This window comes from Diabrotica virgifera, chromosome 1 (assembly GCF_917563875.1).
Source record: "Diabrotica virgifera virgifera chromosome 1, PGI_DIABVI_V3a".
Lineage (NCBI taxonomy): Eukaryota > Metazoa > Arthropoda > Insecta > Coleoptera > Chrysomelidae > Diabrotica > Diabrotica virgifera.
In genome coordinates, this window is record NC_065443.1 from 262,356,304 (window position 1) to 262,383,925 (window position 27,622).

The following is a 27,622-nucleotide window of genomic DNA, read 5'->3' on the forward strand; positions in this document are numbered from 1 at the left end:
ATGTATACTCCCTGTTTTAATATATGGCTCTCAGACATGGACGTTTACAAAAGAGAATATGGAAAAAATAGCAAAGACAGAAAGAGCTATGGAAAGACAAATGCTGAACATTAAATTATCAGACAGGAAAAGAAACGAATGGATCCGTAACAAAACAAAAGTGAAAGACGTCTCTACCCAAGTAGCAAAGCTTAAATGGAAGTTCGCCGGACACACCCTACGGCAGAAGGATGAAAGATGGACTAAGATGGTAATACATTGGAGATCATGGAACCACAAACGAAAAAGGGGAAGGCCACAGATGCGATGGTCAGATGACCTGAAGAAACACACTGGGTCAAAATGGATGCAAATTGCCCAAGATAGAGAGGCATGGAAGAAGGAAGAGGAGGCCTATATCCAAGGATGGATGTTTAGGGCTGATTAGATAGATAGATAGATATATCTAGTAAATAGAGCATACTATGGATTAAAGAAACTTATAAAATCAACTCTAATCAAGCCCGTCCTCACTTACTCGTGAGAAATGTGGACGATGACAAAAAGTAATGAGGAACGTTTAGGCTGTTTTGAACGTAAAATCATCAGACACATTTATAAAGGCGTGAAGGAAAACAGAAAAAGAAAAAATTTTGAGCTTTACCGCCTTTATAGTGAACATAGTATTAGTAGGTCCATCAAAATAAACAGGCTGCAGTGGTTAGACCACTATGAGAGAATGTAGGGATGGACTTAAGCCGAGCCGTGCCTTTGAAAAGCTTGAGTTCGGCTCGAAATTTCGAGCCGAGCTCGAGATTAAAGCTCGGCTTGAACTTCGAGCTGTAGGTTGAGCTCGTGAATAGTTTGAGCCGAGCCTAGCCGAGCTCGAAAATACAACAATGAATCTAAAATGTAACATTCGTAGTAATTTACGGACACACTGTATGTATATTGAAAATACATATTTGTAGCCTGAACTACTTATTCTCAAACAAAAGTGTCAGTCGTAGCAGAAACAAATGAATTAGAAAAAGTATTAGAGTATTAGCTAAAATATTGACAAGCTCGTTAAGGGAAGCTCGGATCGTTTCGAACTCAGCTCGGCTCGGCTCGAAAAAAATTGATTCGACTCGAAGCTCGACTCGCAAGAAACAAATCGGATTAAGCTCGAAGCTCGGCTCGTCAAACGAACCGAGCCTTGAGTTGTGACGATAATAAAATTTTATCGTCTAGAGCAGGGGTTCCCAAACTTTTTTGTACCACGCCCCCTTTTGTTGAAATGAAAGTTTCTCTTGCCTCCCCTTTACCCCCCTTTACAATAAATTGTATGCGTCTAAATGGGAACAAAACAAAAACAAATAAGTATTAGCTTGAAAACAAAACATTTATTTACACTGCCATAAGATACAACAATATCAGTTTCCATAAAATACAAAAATTATTAATAAAAAATAGATTAGGTTGGTTAGTGAGATGGATGTGCTTACATTTTATTTACTAGTATGCCTATTCGTGACTGAGTTTTAGTAAGTGCACAGCACAAGTCACTAGCAACATCAAGTTTATTCCGATACTTTGCTTTAATTGCCACAAGTGTTGAAAATCGCACAAATAGTTACTTGAAAAAGGCAAATATAAATGAAGAGCTTCCCGTGATACACTAAGATACACTTGGAAATATTTTAACCAAAATGAAGTTTTGTCCATTATTACAAAGTATTTGGCAGAGGAAACATGCAAAAAATCATTTGGATTTATTTGCAAAGCATCTTCTTGAACTGATTCAGGCAGGAAGTCTATGTTGACATGGAATGGATCAGTTGACATTCTGTAAAAAAAAATTGTCACAAGTGTTTCAGAAGTATTTTTGGAACTCTTTAATTAGGCTCTCCAAATGGTTTGATATTTGGATTTCCAAACTTGATCCTTCGTGTTTCTTCTGAGATTGGCTCTACTTTAGAGAAATTTGAATAATTTCAGGGGTTTGCTGAAATTTTACGCCTTCAAAGTTGAATAACTAAGTCTCCATCACAATGAGTAACTACTATATTTGAGTCTCCACCCTGCAGTTTTAGGTTAAGGCTGTTCAACAAGTCAAAGATATCTGACAAATAAGCCAATATTACTTGGGTTCAATGTTTTTTAAAGGTCATGTTCAGCTCATTTTGCTTTTGATGTTCGAAGGTGATTACTTCATCCCAAAGGTCAAATAATCTTGCCAACATGTTTCCTTTTGAGAGCCATCGTACTTCTGTATGAAGTAGCAGTGTTTTGTGATGACTTTATAAAACTTCACAAAGTGTTTTAATCAGTCGAGTATTCAACGCACTGATTTTTTTATGTACTTCACTACTTTAATACACAACTTTAAGACAGCCATAAGTTCATTTGGAAGGGTTTTTGCTGCCAAGGCTTGTCGATGTATAAAACAATGTATCCCAATCACATCAGCATTTTTCTCTAACTGCGAATAGCCGAGCGAAAACCAAGCGCTAAAGGTGCGCCATCTGTACATAAACTGATCAGTTTTTGCCAAGAGAGTTCATGTTTGTCAAAAAACTCTCACACTGCTTTCATAACATTAATAGCTTTTGTCGTGGTCTCCAGTCTCCAACTCTGTAGAAAAGAGTAGCTCGTCTTTCATTCTTTCGTTTTGAATATACCGAACATAAACAATTAACTGATTAACTTTGTGCTATGTCAGTACTCTCGTCTAGCTGAATAGAAAAAAATGGCGATTATTTTACTGCATCAACTACCTGGTTTTGTATGTCTTCGGTCATATCATCAATTCGGCGTTTTACAGTGTTGTCAAAAAGAAGTATTTGAGATAACTTTTGCTTACTCTGCGTTACCAGACACAGTTTAACAAGCGTTTAATTTTGAATTTTAGAAAAATAACTAAATTTATTTTAATGTTCAACTTGTCTCGCGCCCCCCTGATATGTCCTCACGCCCCCCAGGGGGGGCGCGCCCCCCCCCAGTTTGGGAACCCCTGGTCTAGAGTACGCCAATGAATTAAGTAAAACGTGTTTTTGTACCGACTCGTACGACATAAAAATCGGAACGAAAAACCTAGTTGATTATTATTATTCTTGGAGCGTTGATCGAAGAATAATAAACAACAACGAGGTATAAGAGGTGAGTTATCCCGACTATTTTTCGCTGTCGTTTTGGTGTGTTAAACGAATCCGACGGTTTTCCTTTTACCTATCCTTTTACGAGCGTATTTTCCGACATGTCTTTTCCGCTGGCGAGCTAAGCGAGCTCTCTCCTTATATATACGTTTCATATTAATAAATGTAATTATTCCTAATCCATGCGATCATCGGTTGTATTAATTCATGTACCAGATATCGTCACATCAACCCGAACCTTTCAAATGAGCTAGGACACGACCCCTATTCTCATTTAAAAAAATCATCGATTACCTCATATTGCCCAGATGCTAGTATGATAAATAAAGACCGGATTATATGATTTTGCATATCGATAACCATCAAAGATACAATCAAACGCTTCAGGATGTGGACGAATTATGATAATTAAAGGCGTTTGACACTAATTTAATTTAACATATTTAGAATATTTTCGGCTTTTTAACATATTTTGATGGTTAGAAGATATTTTCGACCGTTTGACATATTTTGGCATATTTTTAACATATTTTGGCATATTTTGACATATTTTTGGCTGTAAACAGCTTGACACAGTTAACCATGTAACAATGGTTAGGTTTATAAATGATGCTTTCATGAAATTTTTCCTTCCCGACATTGTTCCAACTAACAAAATCTTGCTTATGATTTCCGATGCTGCGTCATACATGGTCAAAGCTGGCCAACAACTAAAAGTTTTATATCCCGATTTAATTCATGTGACGTATTTGGTGCATGGTTTAAACAGAGTGGCGGAAGAAATTCGAAATTCATTTACTACATTTAATAGTTTAATTAGCAACGTGAAGAAAAATTTTTTAAAATCGCCTTTAAGGATTCAGATATATAAAGAAAAATTACCAAATATTCCTTTGCTACCGGAGCCTATAATCACAAGTTGGGGAACATATTTAAAAGTTGCCTGTTTTTATGCGGAACATTTTCTCCCTATAAAAGAACTAATTTTATGTTTTGACGAAACAAATATTGGTGCGATTTCAAAATGCAAATCAATTTTAGAAAACAGATCACTGCACAATGAGTTTTGTTTTATTAAGTCGAATTATGAATTTGTTTATAAAATCATCCTCAATCTTAAAACTGAATCGTTTCCACTACAAGAGTCTCTTAATTTAATTCAGAAATTTAAGGAAAAGGCTGAAGAAGTTTCTGGAGAAATTGGACAATCAATAAATAAAAAATGAATTAAAACTTTACAGGAAAATAGTGAGTTAAAATTATTATTACAGGAAGCAAACCAAATTATTTGTGGCGATTTTGATGTTAATACCAATTTAAATGCGGAGATTGTTAATGTTATAAAATTTGCACCAATCACATCAGTTGATGTTGAACAAAAATTTTCAACATACAAATTACTACTAACGGATAGGCGACATAATTTTACTATTGAAAATATTGAAAAACATTTGATTGTGAATTGTTTTTATAAGAAGGAATAAAATGTAGAAACGTAAGTAATAGTAATAGGTACTAGGTATGTAGGTATACATTGGTATATTTAGGTTAATTTTGTCACTATATGTACTTACCCTTATTTAATAAAAGTTCTATACATTTTTTAATGCATATTTTCTTGTTACTTTAAAATGTTTTTCACATATTCCATATATTTGGAACATATTTTAAACTTTTATGGAATATTTTCGACATATTTTACTCATATTTCAGACATATATATGCACATATTTCAGTCAAAACAGGAACATATAATCCGGTCTTTAATGATAAATATGTCAAAATTAATAATTTAAAAATAACAATTGACCTGTTTCTAGTTTTTTCTTAAAGTCACCGGTTTATAAAATAACAAATATATTTCTTTCATTTGCACCATAACCATACTGTACATAAGCACCATTTATAATCATTTTGATAGTTATTTATTCATTTATTATTAAATTACACTGGGGAACAATTTGAAACTTAATTTCTGTTGAGTTAGATGTTTTAGCTGTTTTCTATAGAATTAGGCATGCTGATTTCAAAACTGTTTTTAGTTTTCTTCTATCACGTCACGTTCGTTTTCTATGTGGGTGGGGCGCCTGGTGGGGGTAATGACGCTCTGATAACTGCAACTTTTCTAGACTTAGGCCCGTATTCATAGTCGGTACTCAGGTCTGAGTCGATGCTTAAGGTCGACCTTGAACAAATTCTTATACAAATTTGTATACAAATTTTTTCAAGGTCGACCTTAAGCATCGACTCATACTTGAGTACCGACTATGAATACGGGGCTTAGACTTGCCTGTTAAATTCAGTTATGTCTGTTATACTGTGGTGAAACGTTGTGTGTCGGTTAGCAGTATTTAGTATTTTCTTACTGAAGTGTGTAGAACTGCTTAGTGTGTTTGAACTGAAACGTTTCCTCATGTCTACCTCTGCCCCTATACGTCGTAAGTGCAAAAACAGCCCCGATTCGTTTTGTTATATATGTGGCAGTTTTACCATTCCCAGTCAAAGGATAAACATCAGTACATTTGTCAAACAAGCATATTTTGTCTATTTTAAAGTGAAACTTGGTGATCAAGATAAAGTATGGGCACCTCATAAAGTGTATAAACAGTGTGTTGAGGGTTTACGGATGTGGACCAAGGGAAAACTTACAAAACTTCCATTTGGTATACCTATGATTTGGAGTGACCCCAAAGATCATTCAAGTGATTGTTACTTTTGTATAGTGAAAACATCAGAATATAACAAGAAAAACAAATGTAAAATAGATTATCTGGTTTACTGTCAGCTATACGCCTAGTGCCGCATTCAGCTGAAGTCCCCGTGCCAGCTTTCAATGCATTTCCCTCTTTGGAAGAAGGGGAATGCGGATATGGTGCAGATGAAAGCGACTCCAACGATGAAGATTTCGAAAATGAAGATGACTCCGTATGTAAGGGATTCGAGCAGCAAGAGCTAAATGATTTGGTACGAGATTTGGGACTACCCAAAAAAGCTTCAGAGCTCTTAGCATCACGACTCAATGAGAAAAACTTGCTTGAAAAGGGAGCCAAGGTATCCTATTTTCGAACACGAGAAAGGGCATTTCTGTAATATTTTCAAAGTGAAGGTGGATTTGTGTTTTGCCATAATGTAAGTGGTTTAATGGATGAATTGGGAATTTCAAACTATAACGCATCTGACTGGCGACTGTTTATAGATAGCTCAAAGCGGAGCCTGAAATGTGATCTCCTCCATAATGGAAATTTATTTGGTTCTGTTCCAATTGGCCATTCAGTTTGTTTGCGTGAAGAATATGACGACATAAAGAAAGTCATTGATCTGTTGCAATATCACATGCATCAATGGATCATTTGTGTTGACCTTAACATGGTCTGCTTCCTACTTGGTCAACAACGTGGATACACAAAGTATCCAGTATCGCTGCTTTTTGTGTATGTGGGACAGCAGAGCTCATGCGCAACATTGGGTGCAGTCGAATTGGCCGCCAAGACCGGACCTGAGACCTGGTGATCCAAACATTGTAAATCAGCCACTTGTCAACAGGAAGAACATTACATTTCCACTTCTGCATACAAAATTGGGTCTCATGAAGCAATTTGTTTAAGTTTTGCCAACTGAAGGAGACTGTTTCAAGTATCTCGTGTCGAAATTTCCTAGCCTGTCATTTGAAAAATGAATGAATTTATTTAACTACATTACACAATTACAAGGTTTGTAGCAAGTCAGACTTCAATGATTAAAAATAAACAAGTTAAAACCTATCTATACATCCTAAAATACACAAAAAATACCTAAAATATACAAATAATAATTTCACACACAAGTATATCACAAAAATTTCAATTTTAAATAGTATAAAATTATGTAACTACTGTATCACAGCTCAGTAATAAAAGATATCAGATAGATGAGTACTTTCCATGAACTTCAATGAAACTTGAAATATTCAAGTTATTCCTCCACTGAATAAAAACAGTTATTATTCAGAATTCTTTTCACGGTTTTTTTAAAAGCATTTAGACTTAAATTTTTTATATAACCTGGCAATACGTTGTAAAGCTTGTAATCTAAAGAATTTCTTTTTGACTTAGTTAGACGGTAACGATTAATTCTGATATTATCTGCCTGTCTGGTGTTGTAATTATGAATATCATGTTGTTTCACAAGAGATACAGATCAAGAGAAAATGTAATGGCCGGTGTTTTTGATGGTCCATAGATTCGGCAGCTTCTTGCAGATGAATATTTCGTGGTCACAATGTCAGAAATTGAAAAGAATGCTTGGTTGGCATTCAAAAACATTGTTGAAAGCTTTCTTGGAAATGCACGAACATTGAATTACGCCGACATTGTCCAGCACCTCTTGGAGGGCTTCCAAAAGCTAGGTTGCAACATGAGCATTAAAGTGCATTTTTTACATAGCCACCTTGATAATTTCCCGGACAATCTTGGTGCGGTTAGTGATGACCAGGGTGAGCGTTTCCATCAAGATTTGAAGGTCATGGAAGCACGGTGCCAAGGTAGATGGGATGTACATATGATGGCTGACTATTGTTGGAGCATCAAGCGCGAATGTACACAAACTGAACACTCCAGAAAAAGCCATAAACGCAAATGTTTGTCTTAATTTGTAAGCACTGTTCATTAATTAAACAATTTTATTTGTGTGAACTCGATTTAACTTAAATTAAATTATTTGTAAACTGTATAATTGGTACGTTTTTATTTTATGTTCCTTTATATGATGATTTTTATGATTTTTGAGGATATCCTGTAGTTTAAAAAGTTGACGTGATGGACAAAATCTGAGGTTATTCTCAGATTCAGACGCCAAAAATTAGTGAAAAACAAGTGTCAGATCTAACTCAACAAAAAATGTGTTCCCCAGTGTTATTAATACCTCTGGAGGGGATACCTCTGAGGACAGTATCCAGTGAGTGGCTATTGCTGTTGCTATTGTTAATGTTTTATTTTACATCCGTAGCTCCGATTAATCTGTGTCATTTTTATTACACTCTTCTTCTTCTTTTGGTTCCTATCCGTTTCGGATGTTAAAAATCATATTGGCAATCCTAACCTTGCTCGCTGCGGCTCGAAACAGTTCCATTAAGGTTTTCTTAAACCATGTTCTTAAATTCCGCAGCCATGATATTCTCCTTCTACCGGGTCCTCGCTTACCTTTGACTTTACCTTGCAATATGGACTGCAGCAGGGAGTAACGGTGCTGATTTCTCATAACCTGTCCCAGATACTGCAATTTTATGCGTTTGATGGTAAACACAATCTCCGGTTCCTTCTCCATTCTTCTTAGGACTTCCTTGTTCGTGATTATTACACTCATAGATCCTTAATAACATAAAAATCATGAAATTTTCGGCTATTTAGAACAAATAAAAGTACCTACTTATTTGTGTACTACTTTCACTTTCTACCCGCAGAGTTACAGATAACACAACTAAATATTATGAAAATACTTTTACTATATTAACGCTTTTCTCGTGTTTTTAAGATAATCAGTAACCATTTAACATAAATAATTAATACAGGTTAAGAAGTGAGGACCCCGAATAGGTGTCAAAAAATTCATTATAACGGTTGTACTGTTCGATATCTTCACTCTCTCTAATGCTACTCGGAAAAATCTATCTTTCCCTGTAGTATCATTCTGACCATTTGATATCGCCGTACCCTCAATATGTTCCAGATACAGAACTTTCTTATCTTTTTCCTATTCTCTTCTTATTTCCTATTCTTTGCACATCTCTCACAATACGTCCATGCTTGTTTTCTTCTGCGTCCTTGCTATTCTGCTCATTTTTCCGTCTCACCCCATTTCAAATGACTGTAGCTTATTTATGGGATATTGATATGTATACCTCAGAATAGGTTTTAAAAGTTGCTCCAATGCTAAAAATAATATGATTGGATGTGTTTGAGTTGGAAATGATAATTGCATTCTGATATTTTTATTGTACATATTCAGTGCTTTTTTGAATTTCTATCACTTGAGCTGTGCAGATGAATGATCCTTTATGTACCCTGTATTTTGCTTGTATGTGTTTTTCTATTCATCAGCATAAATTGTGTGATAATTCGGGTGTGGCTCTAAAAACTCTGTTATTAGGTGATACTTCTTCATGTTCATCATCCTTTAAAGACATTGGCAATCATCATGGCCCATTTTACTCCATCTGCAGCAGTTCTGAAGAGTTATATTGTTGTTTTTCCACTTTAATGCTTTAAATTTTTCAGCCAGGGCGTGCGTCGTCACCCCGGTCCTCTGTTCCTTTTCACTTTCCCTTGTATAACTAATCGCATCAACTCATATTTTTGATTCCTTAGTATGTGATCAAAGTATCTCATTTTTCTTTCTTTCGTAATGTTGAGTATATATTTTTCTTTTTTCATCTTTTTGAATATTTCCGTGTTTGTTACGTGTTATGTCCATGATATTTTCTACATTCTTCGATAACACCATATCTCAAAGCTGGCAATTCTTTTTTCAGTTACGTCCGTAATTTTCCAGGCTTCAGCTCCATAAAAGGACAGAGAATAAGTAGCATCTCAATATTCAAGTTCTAGTTTCTATTTTCAGTTTTCCATTGCATATCCTACTGTTTTCCAGGGCCCCCGCTACCATATGTGCAAAGTGTTCAATGCACACGGGCGCCATCCTTTAGGGGCACCAAAATCCGGGGTCAAAAATTGCAAAAAAAGCAAAGAAACAAAAAAACAAAAAAAACTTCAAAAAATAAATAAAAAACATGATTCAAAATGCCTTAAGGGGCGCCAAAATCCTTTTTTTGCACACAGGCGCCAGTGTTTTGCCCCCTTACGGGGGCCCTGCTGTTTTCTTCTTATTGAAAGCGCTTGTGACCATCGCAATTCGTCGTTTTATTTTGAGGCTGCGGTCCCATTGTTCATTGTTCAATTAGCTCACATCCCAAATGTATACGTGACACCAAATCAGAATAATTAGGCATATTAACGTCACATACAACAACCGATGTGGGTAAAATAATCGATTTCTACTTTTGTTGATGTTTTTAGGGTCACGCTTTTCAAACCTACATAAATAGTAGGGATTTTCGCATCCTCTTCATTTTTTTTGTAGATAAAATCCCCAATGTATCATAAGATATCACAATACTATAATGCAGTGGCGTGCTGGTCATATAAATGAATCGGTGCAATCACCGAGAGGCCTCGGCCTGTTGAGGCCGGTCAAATAAGTTTTCATTATAAATAATGAATAAAAAATTCTGATGATTCTTATGAAGGTAACATGAGGATGGGAGGCCGCTTTCCTATAAAGTAACCGGGCTGCTTGAAAAGTTCCAGCACGCCACTGCTATAATGTCTTATAAAACGTATCAAGGAAACATATTGAGGAGTACAAGCAGATGTTTTAAGTAAACACTATTATCTACTGTATAATTTACGTGTAGCAAATAAGAATAGAGAATAGAATAATACTTTTGGATAGAGATAGATTAAATGTTAAAAATGTAGTTTGTTTAGATCATCATTCATCATCACTCATCACATGAATCATTATCAACATTGGCTATACAAGCCATGGTGGGTCTTGGCCTGTTCCAGAATCAGCTTCCATTCCTTCCTATTCTTCGCCTTGGTTTTCCAATTTCGTACTTTAAACACTCATAAATCGTCTTCCACCTGGTGCTTAAATCGTGCTCTGGGCCTGGTTCTTCTCCTCACTCCATCCGGTCTTTGGTTATAAATGTGTTTCGACGGTTCCATTTTGTTCAATAGGGATGTTCACTAATTTTTAAATATAGTTAAATTCAATAGATTACAAGGTATATAAAAACGTAACAATCATAAAACTGTTTAAAAATGTATATTTTTTAAGATAAATGAGTTCATAATGTTGATTTTCTTGGAGGCTAGAAAAACGGTACCCTGCAGCGAGGCTACGGTCTGTGACGTCAGCAGTCGTAACGTCTTTGATCGACGACTAATTTTGTATACTTATTTACTCAGTGTATTTGAATGTGCGCAGTTTTTTACGTATTTAATTATTAAAAATAAAGCCAAATAAGTGGTGTTTTGTTCCTGGGTGTGTAAATACATCAAAAAACAGTGCTGACAAGATTTTTATTACCGTTCCAGCCAATTTAAAACAGAAAAAGAAATGGTTTGTTGCAGCTAGAACTTAAAATAACTAACTTAAAGAACTAACTTAATAAAATAAACATTATAGAAGTTTTCCAGAGACTTTCGGCCCTTGGTAATAATGTAATTGTTCTTTCTGCATTTACATTTTTCAAAAATACTTATTATTAGTTTTCTCAGGATTCGAAAAAAATGAATGAATTTAAATAGCATTGGACCAAGATTTTGCACCTACCCCCTTAAAGAGTAAATGAAAAAGTTTCGGGACCTCAAATTTGTATTCCTTAAACTGGGATATTCCTAAAAATGGGATTCTAATAATACATACAGTAAAAGTAAACCTTGAAATAACTACATGTGGATGTAGGTATGACTTTATATTATATTAAAATCATTAATAATTTAGTGAAAAGATTGGTTGAAATGAAAATGTATAATACTTAAGTTCAAAAATATTTTTTACCTTGGAACAGTTGTCAACTCGAAATACGAAACAACCGAAATAAGATCTAGAGTTGAAAAAGACATAGCAACATTTAACAACATGCATGAGAAATATTTTCACCCATTGCGACATAATATCTCTCCCACTAAAAATGCGGCTGCTAAAATGTTATTATTTCCGGTCTTGCTATATGGCGCAGAGGCCTGGACAATAATGGAAACATTAATGAAAAAGCTAGAGGCATTCGAGATGTGGGTGTACCCACGTATCCTCAAAATATCCTGGGCGACCCACACCAACGTACAGGTATTGCGTCGAATGGGAAAACAAAAAGAAATCTCTTTTACAATTAAGAAACGAAATCTTAAATATTTCGGTCATATCATGAGACATGATAAATATCGTATACTCCAACTGATAACGCAAGGTAAAATAGAGAGCAAACGCGGACGCGGAAGAAAAGACACTCATGACTTAAAAACTTACGCCAATGATTTGGACAAAAATCGATCGAGTTATTCAGAAACGCCTCAAATTAAATTAAAATTGACATGATGATAGCCAATGTCCACAACGGACAAGGCACATGAAGAAGAATAAAAATATTTTTAATACACCTAACCAAGGTAAAGTAATAATCAGCCAATGTATGTATACAATATGCATGCGTACAATGCATGGATACAACTTTCTCTATTTTTTTTTGTGGAGTATTAAGCATTTATTTTTTTAGCTTAAAGAAGACATGGAAAATTATATGGAATATACACTCAGTAAAGCTGTGGTAGATTTATTTTTTTACAAGATGCCGATAAATCATACTCCATTGTTACATCTACACTACAGTCGGTAGTTTATACGAATCGGCTTTCTGAAAGCCTTCTTCCATTTTATTTGTTTATTTTTGTAAAACCCAAAATATGTCCTTACAAACAGTCTATCCACTTTAAACTAAACAAATTCACTATAAAACTCCACTTTAACCCTGATAAAACAAGAAGAGAACAAAATAAAATGACCTGAAACGTCAAACAGGTAAACAGTAACACTATGAGAATGGCGCGCGCTTGGGGTATGCAACTAGTGACGTCAGGCCAATAGAGAAGCGTTCTTGAAATTTAAAATAATGCTAGATTTCTAATAAAGATTTTTTATAGAAAGGCTTTTTCAATTTTGTTGAAATTTTGGACAATTATTCCTAGGGTGTTTCTTAATCGTTTTACATGTTTGAAATGACTTTTTAATTTTTTGTGAACATCCCTATTAGGGATGGTCACAAGCTCGACCTTAGCTCGGCTTGACTCTGTAACGAGGTCGTTGCGTTTGTTGCTCTAGGTAACAAAAATTCAGCCGAAGACAGAAGGTTCGCTTTTTAAGACATTTATTTAGAATTAAAACATTACAAATGATAAGATAATTAGTCTTAAATTACTACTCGTTAATTTCGTTAATAAAATATATTTTAAACCTACGTATCGAACATTAGGTTATCTAATTCTCTATTCAGTAATATAAACATTAACATAATTATTTACATAGAAAATAATTTTTTTTAATTAAATGATTTGACACAAAAAGAAGAATATATGTCATTTATTTAATTCAAAATACACTTTACTCCTATCAGAAAACAGTAAAAAATGTTTATTTGAGAAATAAATAATAATTATTGCTTTTCGTTTAAATTCAATGTTCAAGCTGCCACCCACCTGCCTCTTAGTAGTTTGAACATTTAATTTAAGCGAAAAGCAAGGTTTATTTAGGAAATAAACATTTTTTACTGATTTTTGACAACAGTAAAATGTATTTTAAATTAAATAAATGATACAAATTCTTATTTTTGTGTCAATTAATTTAATTAAAAAAATTTAGGAAAGAGGGAGATACCTTATTGTCTGGCAGAGGAGAAGAAACTAGCCAACAGGACAAAATGTAAGAACAACATTGTTTAGCATATAACTCACAAAGATTCGTAGCTCCAAGAGAAAAGGAGTGTTTTATATATTGTCTTTTGTACTTATTTTGATTTGACGTCAATATGTAGTTCCTTCTTCATAAAATTTGTTACTATTTTTTTAGTAATTTTGGGTTTCCTGTATCTATTGATAGTTCTTCTCTCGTTGGTTCTTTTTCTTATTTTTATTTTATTATTATTTCTATAGTCTTCTCTAGTTTATTTAATTCTTTTCTGAATTATCGTCGTTATTCTTTTATTTGTATTATTTGAATTATTTGATCTAATTTTTTCTTTTTTTTTATACTGTGTTATTATTGGAGTTCGGAACGTTATTTACACCTTTTAAATAGTTCTTCCTTTTCTTCTTCGTTTCTTCTTCCTTACTTTATATTTGTATTTTGGTTTGTTACTATTTTTATGTTATTTACGGTTTACCTTTAGTTCGGCTTTTCTTATAATTTTGTTCTGAAAAGATGAAAAGTGCAAGTGCCTGATAAGAAATCTATGATGGCATTGTATTTGTTGTGAGTCTGTAGCCAGCAGAGACTGGATAATAAATGATATTAAATTTGATTAAATTTTTATATGGGCAATATGAGGTAATCGATGGTCCAATAATTTTTTTAATTAAATGAATTTACACAAAAAGAAGAATGTATGTCATTTATTTAATTCAAAATATATTTTACTTCTATAAGAAAACAGTAAAAAATGTTTATTTAAGAAATAAATAATAATTGCTTTTCGTTTAGATTCAATGTTCAAGCTGCCACCCACCTGCCTCTTGGTAGTTTGAACATTTAATTTAAGCGAAAAGCAATGTTTATTTAGGAAATAAACATTTTTTACTGTTTTTTGACAACAGTAAAATGTATTTTGAATTCAATAAATGATATACATTATTATTTTTGTGTCAATTAATTTAATTTAAAGAAAATTAGGAAAGAGGGAGAGACCTTATTGTCTGATCATAAAGCAGAGGAGAAGGATCATAAACTAGTCGACAGGACAAAATGTAAGAACAACATTGTTAAGCATATAACTCACAATGACTCCTAGCTCCAAGAGAAAAGGAGTGTTTCATATATTACACAGGCCAACGAAAAAAAAAAAGATTTAAAAAACTTTTCTTATAAATTTATGTGAATCCAATGTATTTTTTGGAGCTAAAAAAGAATCTGAAATTAGATTTTACGTATCACCCACAGTTTTCCCACAATATGGCACTGGCTTATTCTACAATATAATAATTTAAAATACCGGAATACATTAAAATGATACATTATTAGAATAATACCTTTTATCTAATTTTTATCTTCGCATAGTATATGTCTGTACAAGCATTTCAGGAGTCAATGCTTTTGTATTTTCTTTCTCTTTTTTTTTTCTGTAAAACTTCTCAAGGAGCTTTTTCTCCTATGCGAGGCACTCTGTTGTTCCCGATGAAGTGACCAACAGTAATCACCCATTATTTTGATGTTCCAACATCCCTGGTATGTTAGCTCCATCACCTTGATATGCTGGTGGAAGCGTTCGCCTCGTTCTTCACTGACTGCACTTATATTTTCAGGGCAATGATCAAGATGGTCATGCAAAAATTGGATTTTGAGGCTCATTTGACATCCCAAATCTTAAATCTTATCTAAAATCTTAAAAAAAAACGTATCTAATAAATTAGCTACTATAAGCTCGTAGTTAGGGTCTTTCACATTACCTAAAAACTTGGTTACAACTTTTTTGAATCCAATCCTAGCTTCTTTTTCATTAGTAGTAATCTTGGTTTCTAAGGTAATTATGCAATTTTAAATGTTAAATTGTGAAAGAATGGTGGGTGATACAGCATTTTTAATATGATTTTCGGACTCAGCACACCAAAATACATAAGATAGAGGTAATTTTATCGAAAAAGTTTTTTCATCGTTGGCCTGTGTTATCTTTTGTACTTATTTTAATTTGACGTCAAATGTAGTTCCTTCTTCATAAAATTTGTTACTATTTTTTTAGTAATTTTGGGTTTCCTGTATCTATTGATAGTTCTTCTCTCATTATTTTTATTTTATTATTATTTCTGTAGTCTCCTCTAGTTTATTTAATTCTTTTCTGAATTCTCGTCGTTATTCTTTTATTTGTATTATTTGAATTATTTGATCTAATTTTTTCTTTTTTATACTGGGTTTTTATTGGAGTTCGGAGCGTTATTTACACCTTTTAAATAGTTCTTCCTTTTCTTCTTCGTTTCTTCTTTCTTACTTTATATTTGTATTTTGGCTTGTTAGTATTTTTATTTTATTTACGGTTTATCTTTAGGTCGGCTTTTCTTAATTTTTTTTTTGAAAACTCCAAGTGACTGACAAGAAATCTATAATGATATTGTATATTTGTTGTGAGTCTGTAGCCAGCAGAGATTGGATATTAAATGATATTTTTGATTAAATTTTTATAGAGGGAGTTTGAATACTGTTTAAACTTGGTACATTCAAAAAGATATGACCAAGATCACCCAGTTTTTTTTGCAATGTTTACAATTATCGTCTTCAATCACGTTTATTTTAAATACAGTATATAACTTGGATAGCATGCATATCCAAAGCGCAAACGATTTATGTAGGTTGTAGCAGTAGTTGGCCCCCTATTTTATTCCTGTAAATGCCTCGTCGTAGAACTTTTTTTAATAAGTCGGAATAAGATTTAATTTGACAATCAAGAAAATATAATTTTATGAACAAAGTGCAGACTAGTACAGCTCCAGATGAAGTCGATGGGCGATTGTAAACCTTCGGATGACCAAGCGGGATAAATTTTAACCCCAATGCATGTTTTTATTTAATAAATTCAGACATATTTTCAATTTTAAACTCATTATTTTTTTATTTGACTTTAATATCATCCTCAATAGATACCCTCATTTTTTGTAATAAAAAAAATTCCCTATATTTTACGAAAAAAAAAAAAGAATGTATGTGTACTTTGTACGCACGTAAGACGTTATAGTTCTATTATATAATTTCAACGAAATAAATATATTTAACAGTTACAATACAAAAAATTAACAATAATTACCAAAAATTAACCAAAACTTAACAATGCCAAATATTAAAAAAAAAAAAAGAAAAAAGTATGAATCGTCCGCGATTTGAACCCACAATCTCGCGATTTCTCGTTCTCTGGTCCAATGCTCTACCAACCAGGCCATCAAGGCGCATGTTACATACCTTTCAGATATACATAATTACACATCACGGTGACAAGTGAAATATAAAAATAGATGTTTTATTATTTTACGGCCAAGGAAGACAAATCCAAAGACACAAAATTATAATAAATAATACATTTACTAAAAAACACTAATATATTATTTTAATGGCTCATCTGCGCTGATACATAATTTGAAAGATTAGAAACTAAACGTCATACTGTCTGCGTGCGCATGCGCGCAGATTTATGAAAAATTTTACTCTCAATCGCGCCTAAAGGAGTATAACTTCAAAAATATTTTCTGAATTTGGGATCAAATACGAACTCCCTTGGCCTTCCATGTTATATTAAGTAAATACCGTCTATTATGTGCAATTGTATATAAGAAACATTCCAATACTGAAAAAATAGTTATTTTTCTACGGCTGTGCTAAAGGAGCCACTTTAACGCACACATTTCGTTTCCGAAAGTTGCACTTTCCCGCAAGGCGTGCGGGAAAGTAAATTTTCCCGCACGGCGTACGGAAAAGTAAAATACCTTGTAATATGGAATTATAATATATTATAATACATGCAATAAACTAATATTTAAATATAATTTACTAATTTATTTCAAATTTATCTTATTGTGTTCATGTTTTAATGAAATTAGCGCAATAATTCGATGAAATAAAATTATTTTGACATAATATTTAAAAGTCAGATCAGAAGACAATTACAATGGTTTTGGATCGTCGCGTCGTCATGGAGACCAATATCGTCGTCGTGGTAACCCATTATATTGAAAGTTTGGTTTTGACAACCTTGTCAAAGGATTAATTTGTGTATTTTCACTTCTAAATAAAAATTAATATAACTCTATTTTTTGTGCATGTTTTCCAAACGAACGGCCCTAGAAAAAATATGGGTTACCACGACGACGATATTGGTTTCCATTACGACGATTCAAAACCATTGTAATTATCTATTGATCTGACTTTTAAACATTCAAAATAATTTTATTTCATCGAATTATCAGTAGTAATTGCACAAGAGCTCAAAAATTCTATATTAATTTTAGAGATCGAGTGAAATTTGTTGCGATTATTTCATGAATAAAACTGTTCACAAAACCAAAATTTTATTGTAATTTATTTATGTAAGTACAAATTAGTATTAGTAAAATTAAACACACAGTTGTTATAAATATGTGACGGTTGAAAGTCATCACTTTTATAATTTTTAAAACAATTATTGTCATTAATGTCACTGAATGTATTTTTTCATAGCAACGAAGGGCATCTGACGTAATATACTTGACGACGGGAAATTATCAAAAATTATCGGGTATAATATCACAAGAGAGTGAGAATAAATTGAAAATAATGCGACAGTTTTTCGAAAATTTGTTGTCTGGCAATAGACACGAGAGCCCGCAGGGCTCGAGTGGCTATTGCCCAATTAAGGAAACTGGTTGCCATTAAACAGAAAGAATCTACTTAAAAAAATTCTATCGGTAATTTTCTACAGTAGATAATTCTCAGTATAATTTTAATCTGATTGGACAGAATTAAACACGTGATCAAATATCTTACTACACGATTGGAAGTTAAAATCATCAAAAAATAATCAGTTTAATTTTTATTTCTGCAGCTTTCTATTGGTCAGAATCTCCTATGAATGAAATAATCGCGCTAATTTCATTAAAACATGAACACAATAAGATAAATTTGAAATAAATTAATAAATAATATCTAAATATTAGTTTATTGCATGTATTATAATATATTATAATGCCGCATTACAAGGTACTTTACTTTCCCGCACGCCGTGTGGGAAAATTTACTCACGTGAAAGTAAAGTGGTTCTTTAGCACGGCCGTAGAAAATAGTTATTTATGAAAGAGTTCGTGAAGTATGCTTTTTGCGAACGCACGCGATTTTTAGAGCACGAGCGACAACGGAGCGAGTGCTATACATCGCGTAAGTTCGTAAGTTCGCAAAAAGTACTTCACGCACAGTTTCATACAATATTTTATCTACGAAAAACAAATAAAAAACTGCATCTCTTCCTCACTGGAACTCATTTCTATTCTACAATTTTTAGAACTTTGACATTTAAAAATCCTAACTACTTTCAAACCACAAAACTGTCAAAAATTTTGTTGTAAGTCATTGCTCATATTGTCATCACCATGACAACGCGAGAGTTAAGGATATTTGATTATATGAAAGTGTGCCAAAAAACCCATTGAAAGTGTGCGAAAAAGTAAATCCCATTTAAAATACATTGTTACTTCATGCACCCTTTAAACCATTCACGCACTGCTATCTATAATGAGTATATATTTTAAAATTTCTTTAGTTATAAGTTACATACATTGTTTTATTTCTTAAAACATTCTTGTCATTTTTTCCTGGGGGTAATTTTTTACCCCCGTTGGTCATCCGTGTAAGAAAACAAGGTTGGAAAGGTTAAAGAAATCTACTTGACGTACACAAACCAAGCTACACGATAATTTAAACCATAATATACCAGGCGTTTTCATTTAAATATATTCGCTAGATAACCAAACCATGTGCTGGTTTTGCATTGGAAATAAAAACATGATACATATTAAAAAATCGCTGGAAGGCACCCGAGCATAAAATTTAACTTTAAATAATGACAAAACAAACGTGGCTGCGGTGCTTACACGCGAACAAACTGGAAAGATAATTATGACGCGGCTTTATTAATTTCATTAGTGTCTAATAATTACTTGACCTATCTCCCAGGAAGAATAGAGGTATAATAAAGCAATTATGTTTGTTGATTGGTAAATTATATGTATTTATTGTTATATTAATAAAAAAATCAAGGATAAAATACTGTGATCTATATCTTTGTTCTCGATAGAAACCCAATAATTCTCATCGTTGCGTAAACGCAACATTTTGTATTTTTGTTTGATATGTCAATACTTAAATACCATAATTATTTCCACATTTTATTTAAAATAAAACCAGTACAAATCTAAAAAAATATTTAGGAATCATTAAAAATATATATTATATATTTTTTAATTTAACAAATTTTGAAAAAATCGAAAATTCTTTTTTCATATTTTGGCCGATGTAATTTCGGTACCAAACGTAAAATTATATTTCTGAAATTATCAATTTATATTGATTTATCTATCAGTAGGAAAGATCGTACATCGTATTTGGAAAATATTTTTTGGTTTTTTCATACCTACACTAGTTCAATAATGTTGAGTTTAAAGCAACGTTGGAATTTCGTGTAAGAGGGTGCTGATGAGTCGCGTTTTTCGTAAAACTGATAATAAAAAAGTTACCAATAGGTTCCAAGTTACGCAGACGCAGACGCAAAAAAAAATTGTTGAACATTTATTATTGTTGAAGTTTATTATTAAATGTATTTTAGGTAAGTTTTTCAGAAAAAAGTTTTGATCACTGTATATAAACATTTTTTAAGCTGGTAATTTTCGGTTTTTGCGTTACATTTTTGTTATCTTTCTTAATTTTCTCAAAAAGAAATAGTCTATTTCATCTCTAAAGTAAAATAATTTAGTGCATTTTAAAGATTACATCCTAAGATTTAAAAAGGCACTTATAAAACTGTAATAGATCTGTTCAAACTTGAGTAAGATTTCAAAAATTACATTTATTAAGACATCATTTGAATTAAATTTTTGAGATTTTTTTGAATGAAACATCATTTAGTACGATGCTTGAGAAGTAAAGTAAGTTGTGCAAAATTGAGAGTTTTATAAGAAAAATTGTATTAGTTACACATTTTTAAATCACTTTAAACAAAATTCATGTAAGGCTCAGTTTCCGCCCCCACCGTACTTATGCCCATACATTTTCTTTCTTTTTATTATAACCATAAGATAGCTTAATTATTCTACTTTTAGGTTCAATTTGTAAAATTTCATTTGATCCATTAGTTAAAGAATTACATTAAACTAATTCAACCGTGCACTTCGCCGTACGCTAGTTTACAGTGCGCCAATGTTTGTGAGAAGGGTGACTTTAGCGTTATAAATAAAAAATTATAGAAGATACAGATTTAATTTTAGAAAATGTTTTATAAAAGGTTTTTTTTGTAAAATTTTCTGAATTTTTCAATGGTCAAGTCAGTTTTGTTCTAAAATTTATATTTTCTGAGTTATTTAAAAAAACATCAAACTTCGTAGTTCATTTGTTTAATAAAAAATGAAGCATCCACTTCTCGAGTAGAACTTTTTGATATGTTGTTTATTAAACATTTCTTAATGAAATTACAAAAAGTTTTATCTTGTTTGATTTTTTCCGAAGTGAAAATCTATATGCACTCCCCTAAGATTCTAATAAAGATATCTTAAGGCAAGATGAAAAGTCAGGAAAAAAAGATATGTGTCTTTCACTTATATCTTAGATTATGATCTAGAATCTAGAAGGTAAATTTTGTACGTAGAATCTGTTCTCTTGTGATTTTTCTCTAAAATTGATTGTTGTCGAGTTATACGTGATTTAAAATTTAAAAAATGCGAAAATGGCCATTTTCAAGGCTTAATAACTCGACTAAAAATTAAAATTATATAGATTTAATTGTTAATATATATCAAAATAACAGCTTTGTAATAAAATAATGACAAATATTTCTGCAGGATGTTGAAGAAGGGGTTTTAAACTTTGATTTTGTCGCTTTCTGTCTTTCATAATAATAATTTTTAACCGAGTTATTAAGAGCAAACAGTAGCGATCAACAGGTAGCAACAAACGCGTTCCAAGATTGCGGCTCTATTTTTGAATATTTTGTCGAGATATTTGGCACACATATTCGTAATATAATAAAGAATGGCGGTACAGGGCCCAATTTCAGAAATATGTTAGTATGTGGAAATTACTCTATAACTAAATAAAATATTGAAAAAAGAAGCCTGAAGGTAAATAGAATAGAATAGAATCTAGAAGGTAAATTTTGTACGTAGAATCTGTTGTTCTATTATTCAGAGTCGTTTTGTGTTCTGCTATACTATACGTTTGTCAAAGATTTTTCTCGTTGGACCGATGTAAATTTTTGGACAATCACCCCATGTCAGTTTGTGTACTCCACTTTGTAATTACTTTTTCAATTGGCTCTTATTTTTCTTAATGTATTTGCTTAAGTTGTTGTTTGTTTTAAAAGCTGGTGTTATTCCTTTCAAAGTTTGACTATTTTTTTTTTGATATATCTTGCCTGTACATGTAATCGAACAGAAGGTACTGGGTTTTTCTCTGGTGACGGAAAGACTAATTGCATGGCTTTCTTATGCAGTTTTTGGTTTAAAATTTTGTTGATTGTTTGTTTGTTGCATACAATTAATGCATAAATGCATGGTTTATAAGTTTGTCATTCATAAATTACACCAAATTATTTTAGGCACATTTGAACACCCTTTCAAATGAGCTACCATCACGCTCAAACGGATATCGTTACAAGTATGAAGTCGAATAAAAATCGACCTGTTTCGGGATTTTTCTCCAAAATCGTCCATTTTATAGAAAATGAATTTATTCCATAATTTTGCCCCTCTCTGTATCTGTTTTTCAATAACCTCCTCTAAATTTTAGTCATATCTTTGATCAAAAATATATTAGGTCATTTTTGCTTTTCTTCTACATATTTAGCTTTTATTAAATAAACCAGTGCCAATAAAACATAAACACACACACACACACAGCTTTTATTAAAAAACTTGAAGTTATTCCTAAATCGGTGACATTTCCGAATCGTAGTCCGTAGAAGTTATTCCTAAATCGAGTCTATTTATTCATATTTTTTATCAGTGCTACAATCAGAATACTTGATAAACTAACTATTAATGGAAGCTAGGTTTTTAAAATGCTATGCTGCAATTTCCTGGGACTTTTAGAGGAACCTAGTACCGTTTAGCTAAATATAACTAATTCAGTGGAGGCTCGTGACCTCAGTATGCGGGTAGGCGACAGATATAAATACCTTAATATATACTCTATACTCTATACTCTACATATTATATACTCGTATACCTACAGGGTGGGGCATTAGTGTGACAAAGTCCAATTACTCGTTTGTCGTAAGAGATACGAAAAAAAGTTACTTAGGTAAAAGTTGGGGCACACATATTACCATAAGTTAAAAATATTCTCAAATATACAGGGTCGTCCGTATTGACAGGGTGACACAAACTTATGTTTTTTAAATGGAACACCCTGTATATTTTTACTATTTTGGATTCTCCTCAATGTTCAATTTCTTAAAATATATGGTTTTGTAATATTATACGAGGTAGTTTAAAAGTTAATTACGTTTTTTTGTTAATTTCGTAGCAATATTTACACCCTGTAGAATTGTAGTGATTTGACATCAGATTTTTATTTTATATTCAAACGATTTTTAATATAGTCTACTGTTGTTAAACATTAACAGTATAGCAAAATGTTAAATTTTAGTATACAGGGTTGGTCGAAACTCGGAATTAGTTTTTTCTGAGTTTTCTTAAATGGAATACCCTGTATTTTAGTATTGTAATGAAATGATATTTTATGGTACTTTTTTATTTATTAAACATTCCCTATACCTAAGTGCTTTAATTTGTAAGTTATTCGTGATTCTTTAAGCCAAACATTAATTGCAAAAAATATTACGGGAAATTTTATTAGGTGGCCGTGAAAATATTTAATCAAAAATAATTTTTCTAAAAAAATACATCATAATCTAGCCTGATCCTTAATTTATTAATATTGGATGAGATATCCAAATAAATTCGTAGTTAAAATTGTTGGTGCGCAAAATATTTAAAAACATAAAATATTCTACCTAGTCGGTTATGACACTAAATTTCCTTAAAAATTTGACATTATACTATTTTTATAGTTCCAGTTGCTTTGTTACCATTACTAATATGAATTTTTCTAATGAGGAACTGACTAATAAGATTTTTGTGCTAGTGGATTTTAACAAAAAGGTGCTACTAGCAATAAGAATTTTTTATCAGAAATTCCCTGATAGACCACAGCTAAGAGGAGAAACGTTTAAAAATATACTAGAACGGTTTCAACGGACTAGACACTTAGATTATGATAAATCTGATCGAACAAAAACTATTGTAAGTGAAGAAAACCGGAATTAAATGTAATCCTTAGTGTCACTGAGGTTCTGCATATTAGTACAACCATTCTTACAATCTAAGTATATAGTCTGTTGAAACCGTTTTAGTAAACTTTCAAAAGTTTCTCTTTTTGGTTGTCGTCTCAGGGAATTGCTGATGATAAATTTTTATTGCAAGTAGCTCAAAAGTAGATAAATTTTTATTGCACAAAGCCATTTTAATCAGTTCCTCATTAGAAAAATTAATATTAGTAACGGTAACAAATCAACTAGAACTATATAAATAGTATAATGTCAAATGTTTATGCAGATTTTGTGTCATAGCCAGCTAGGGAGAATTTTGTATGTTTGATTAATATTTTAAGCACCAACAACCTTAACTACGAATGTATTTGGATATCTCATCCAATATTAATAAATTAAGAATCAGGCTAGATTATTATATATTTTTTTTTTCTAAAAATTATTTTTGATTGTATATTTTCACTGCCACCTAATAAAATTTCACGTAATATTTGTTGCAATTAATGTTTGGCCTAAAGAATCACGAATAACTTAGAAATTAAAGCCCTTAGGTATAGGGAATGCTTAAGAAATAAAAAAGTACCATAAAATATTATTTCGTTACAAAACTAAAATACAGGGTGTTCCATTTAAGATAACTCAGAAAATAGTCATTCCGAGTTTCGACCCACTCTGTATACTAAAATTAAACATTTCACTATACTGTTATTGATTAACACTAGTAGACTATATTGATAATCGTTTGAATATAAATAGAAAATTTGATGTAAAATCACTACAATTCTACAGGGTGTAGATATTGCTACGAAATTAACAAAAAAACGTTATTAACTTTTAAACTACCTCGTATAATATTACAAAATCATATATTTTAAGAAAGGTTACATTGAGGAGAATCCAAAATAGTAAAAATATACAGGGTGTTCCATTTAAAAAAACAAAAGTTTGTGCCACCCTGTCAATACGGACGCTCCTGTATATTTTAAAATACTTTTATATTATGATACTATATGTTCCCCAACTTTTACCTAAATAACTTTTTTTCGTATCTCTTACGACAAACGAGTAATTGGACTTTGTCACACTAATGCCCCACCCTGTATATACACAGTGTGTCGCATTTAAGATGAAGACACCCCTATATTGCGGCTATCAAAATAAATACAGATTTAAAATTTTGCAGTCAAGCAAGTGTGATGGTTCACATTTTTTAAGATAGTCATAACAAACTCATATTTAAATTTTAAACGCTATCTACTGCGAATCTACAAACAGGGCGAATTTTCGATATTTTGCTTCGCGTTAGAGATATCGGAAAAAGTTATTTGGAAAAGTTGTTCCAAATATTATTCTAACCCCACGTACCAGATTTCATGACAAAATTCGCACTTTTAGTTTTTTTCAGTATTTGTAGTCAGGATCCTAAAACATACAATTGGCTATCCCGAGATGCAGCTCGGGACAACCATTGCCGAAGGCGCAAACAAATGTAGCCTAACCTAGCCCCAAAAAGTTCCCGGAAATTCTCGTCCACTAGGGCTAGACAAGCTGTGCTTAGCGTAAAGAATGAGAGACGCATATCATTCTGTTCTGTTCTTTAGGTTAGGCGGATTTTAAAGTACCTGACCATAGGGTAGTGCCATAAATAGAAGTCAGTAGTATTACTACGAGGAGCGTACAATAATTACAACTTCGAAGAGAAATTAAAAAGTAGCTTTTTTATTTTAGATACTTACGTATTGTGTCAAAATTTATAAATAACAATTTTGAAATAAATAATTTATATTAATAAATAATTTATTACTGTATTATACATTTGAAGAGGTTAGGCAGCGCCTACCTTGCCTACCCCGACGGGCCGCCCCTGAACTAATTTATAACATTTATTCATAACATCCTATACAATGGAATGAGAAAAGCGTATCCTTTACGAGGAGTAGCTGTTGGTAAAAAAGTTAACTACAAAAGAATTGGCACAAATAGTAATGAGAATCCTACATAAAAAAGGCGATAGATCAGGCCTGAAAAAGTATCGCCCAAAAATCCTTCCAAATGTTTGTACAAATTATTCACTAAAATACTGACAACCAGACTCACAACAAAGTATGACGAATACCAGTCAAGGGAACAAGCGGGTTTCAGAAAATGATTCAGGAAATGATAAATATCGCATCCCATTATTCATGGCATTCATCGACCTTGCAAAAGCGTTTGATTGTATAGAACAGTGAACAGGAGCCATAATAAACTCCTTACAAAACAGCCGAATTGATTACATATATACATTTCCTAATAGAGAACATATTTCGGAACACCTCAACTAGAATAAAAGTATATGAAATTCAACTAAAACGAGGAGTTGAACAGGAGCCATAATAAACTCCTTGCAAAACAGCCGAATTGATTACAGATATACACTTCCTAATAGAGAACATATTTAGGAATACCTCAACTAGAATAAAAGTATATGAAGTTTAACTAAAACGAGGAGTTAGACAGAGAGATACAATCTCTCCAAAACTATTTAATCAAGGGCTGGAGAATGTCTTCAAAAAAATTCACTGGGAGGAACGAGGTATTAAAATCAATGGACAATATCTGAACCACCTACGATATGCGGACGATATGCTGCACCCAGTTGGGTAGACGTAGTACTTAACGTGTTAAATTATTCAATTAATATTGTTAGTAAATTATTAATTAATATCTAAAAACTAACCTGGATCTTTAGCACTGTTATCCGTAATATAAGCGAATCCTGAGTCTGTATCATCCACCACAATATCGTACAAGAAGTTAGAATTTAAACTAGCCACATTATCAGGAAAAGTGTAAGCGGTCGTGGTCATATTCTTCTTAATATCAAAAATAACCAACTTCGGAGGACACCGAGACGATGGACTAGTCAAGGTTTCAGTCCTGCCACTGTCAATAATCCACATCTGCCCTTTAGGGTCTATTTCTATATTTTGTACGTTCTGGAAAGCGTTACAATCCCCTTCAGCGTTCATCTCCCAAGACGGAAAAGGTTCAAAAGCTGGAGCAGTAACAGCTGTAGGTCCTGCGGGAATTCTAGCTAGAGTAGCAGGTACTCCATCCTTCATCCTTGGGAGCGTTATGTAATAGTAATCTTCGAAGAACTTTATTCCCGAGATAATGATATTTTCAGGCACGTAAAAGCCCCTAGAAAGGGCATTATCGTACACATCGGCATTGGGCCACGTGAAGTTTATGTACTTCCATTCTCTGATGACCCTAAACCTTTCGGAATTCGCGGCAGCGAAAAACAACGACAGCAACAACAAAGAATAGTGCGAGTAGTACCGGCGCATTTTGATCGGGCGAGTTTTCAACTTTGTGTGTGTACCTACGCGATGAGAATGATGGACTGACTGAATATTGTTTATCGTCGACTAGTTTTATATAACTTGTGGAAGTACCGATGATTTTAAATGATGATATTTTGAATAAACAGTGCTAAAGTTGGAGAAATTTAAAAAAATTTAATTGTTGTTTTGAAAATGTTTATTGTCATTTATTTATTTTTATTATTCATAGTATTGTTTAATATCATTCGACTATATCTCTAATGAATTGGTTATATTTTTAATAATAAGAAATAATGTAAAAACAATAACACAAATATAAA

At 32.4% G+C, this 27,622-nt stretch overlaps 1 protein-coding gene across 1 annotated transcript in view; it reads right to left on the bottom strand.

Annotated features, from left to right (window-relative positions):
* Positions 1-27,378, bottom strand: part of LOC114329443 (protein yellow-like) — a 114,225-nt gene extending 86,847 nt beyond the window's left edge. The window contains exon 1 of the mRNA XM_050642022.1: positions 26,693-27,378. Within this exon, the coding sequence (XP_050497979.1) occupies positions 26,693-27,305 (613 nt within the window). The 5' untranslated portion in view covers positions 27,306-27,378. The remainder of the gene's footprint in view (positions 1-26,692) is intronic.
* Between the last annotated feature and the right edge of the window lie 244 nt (positions 27,379-27,622).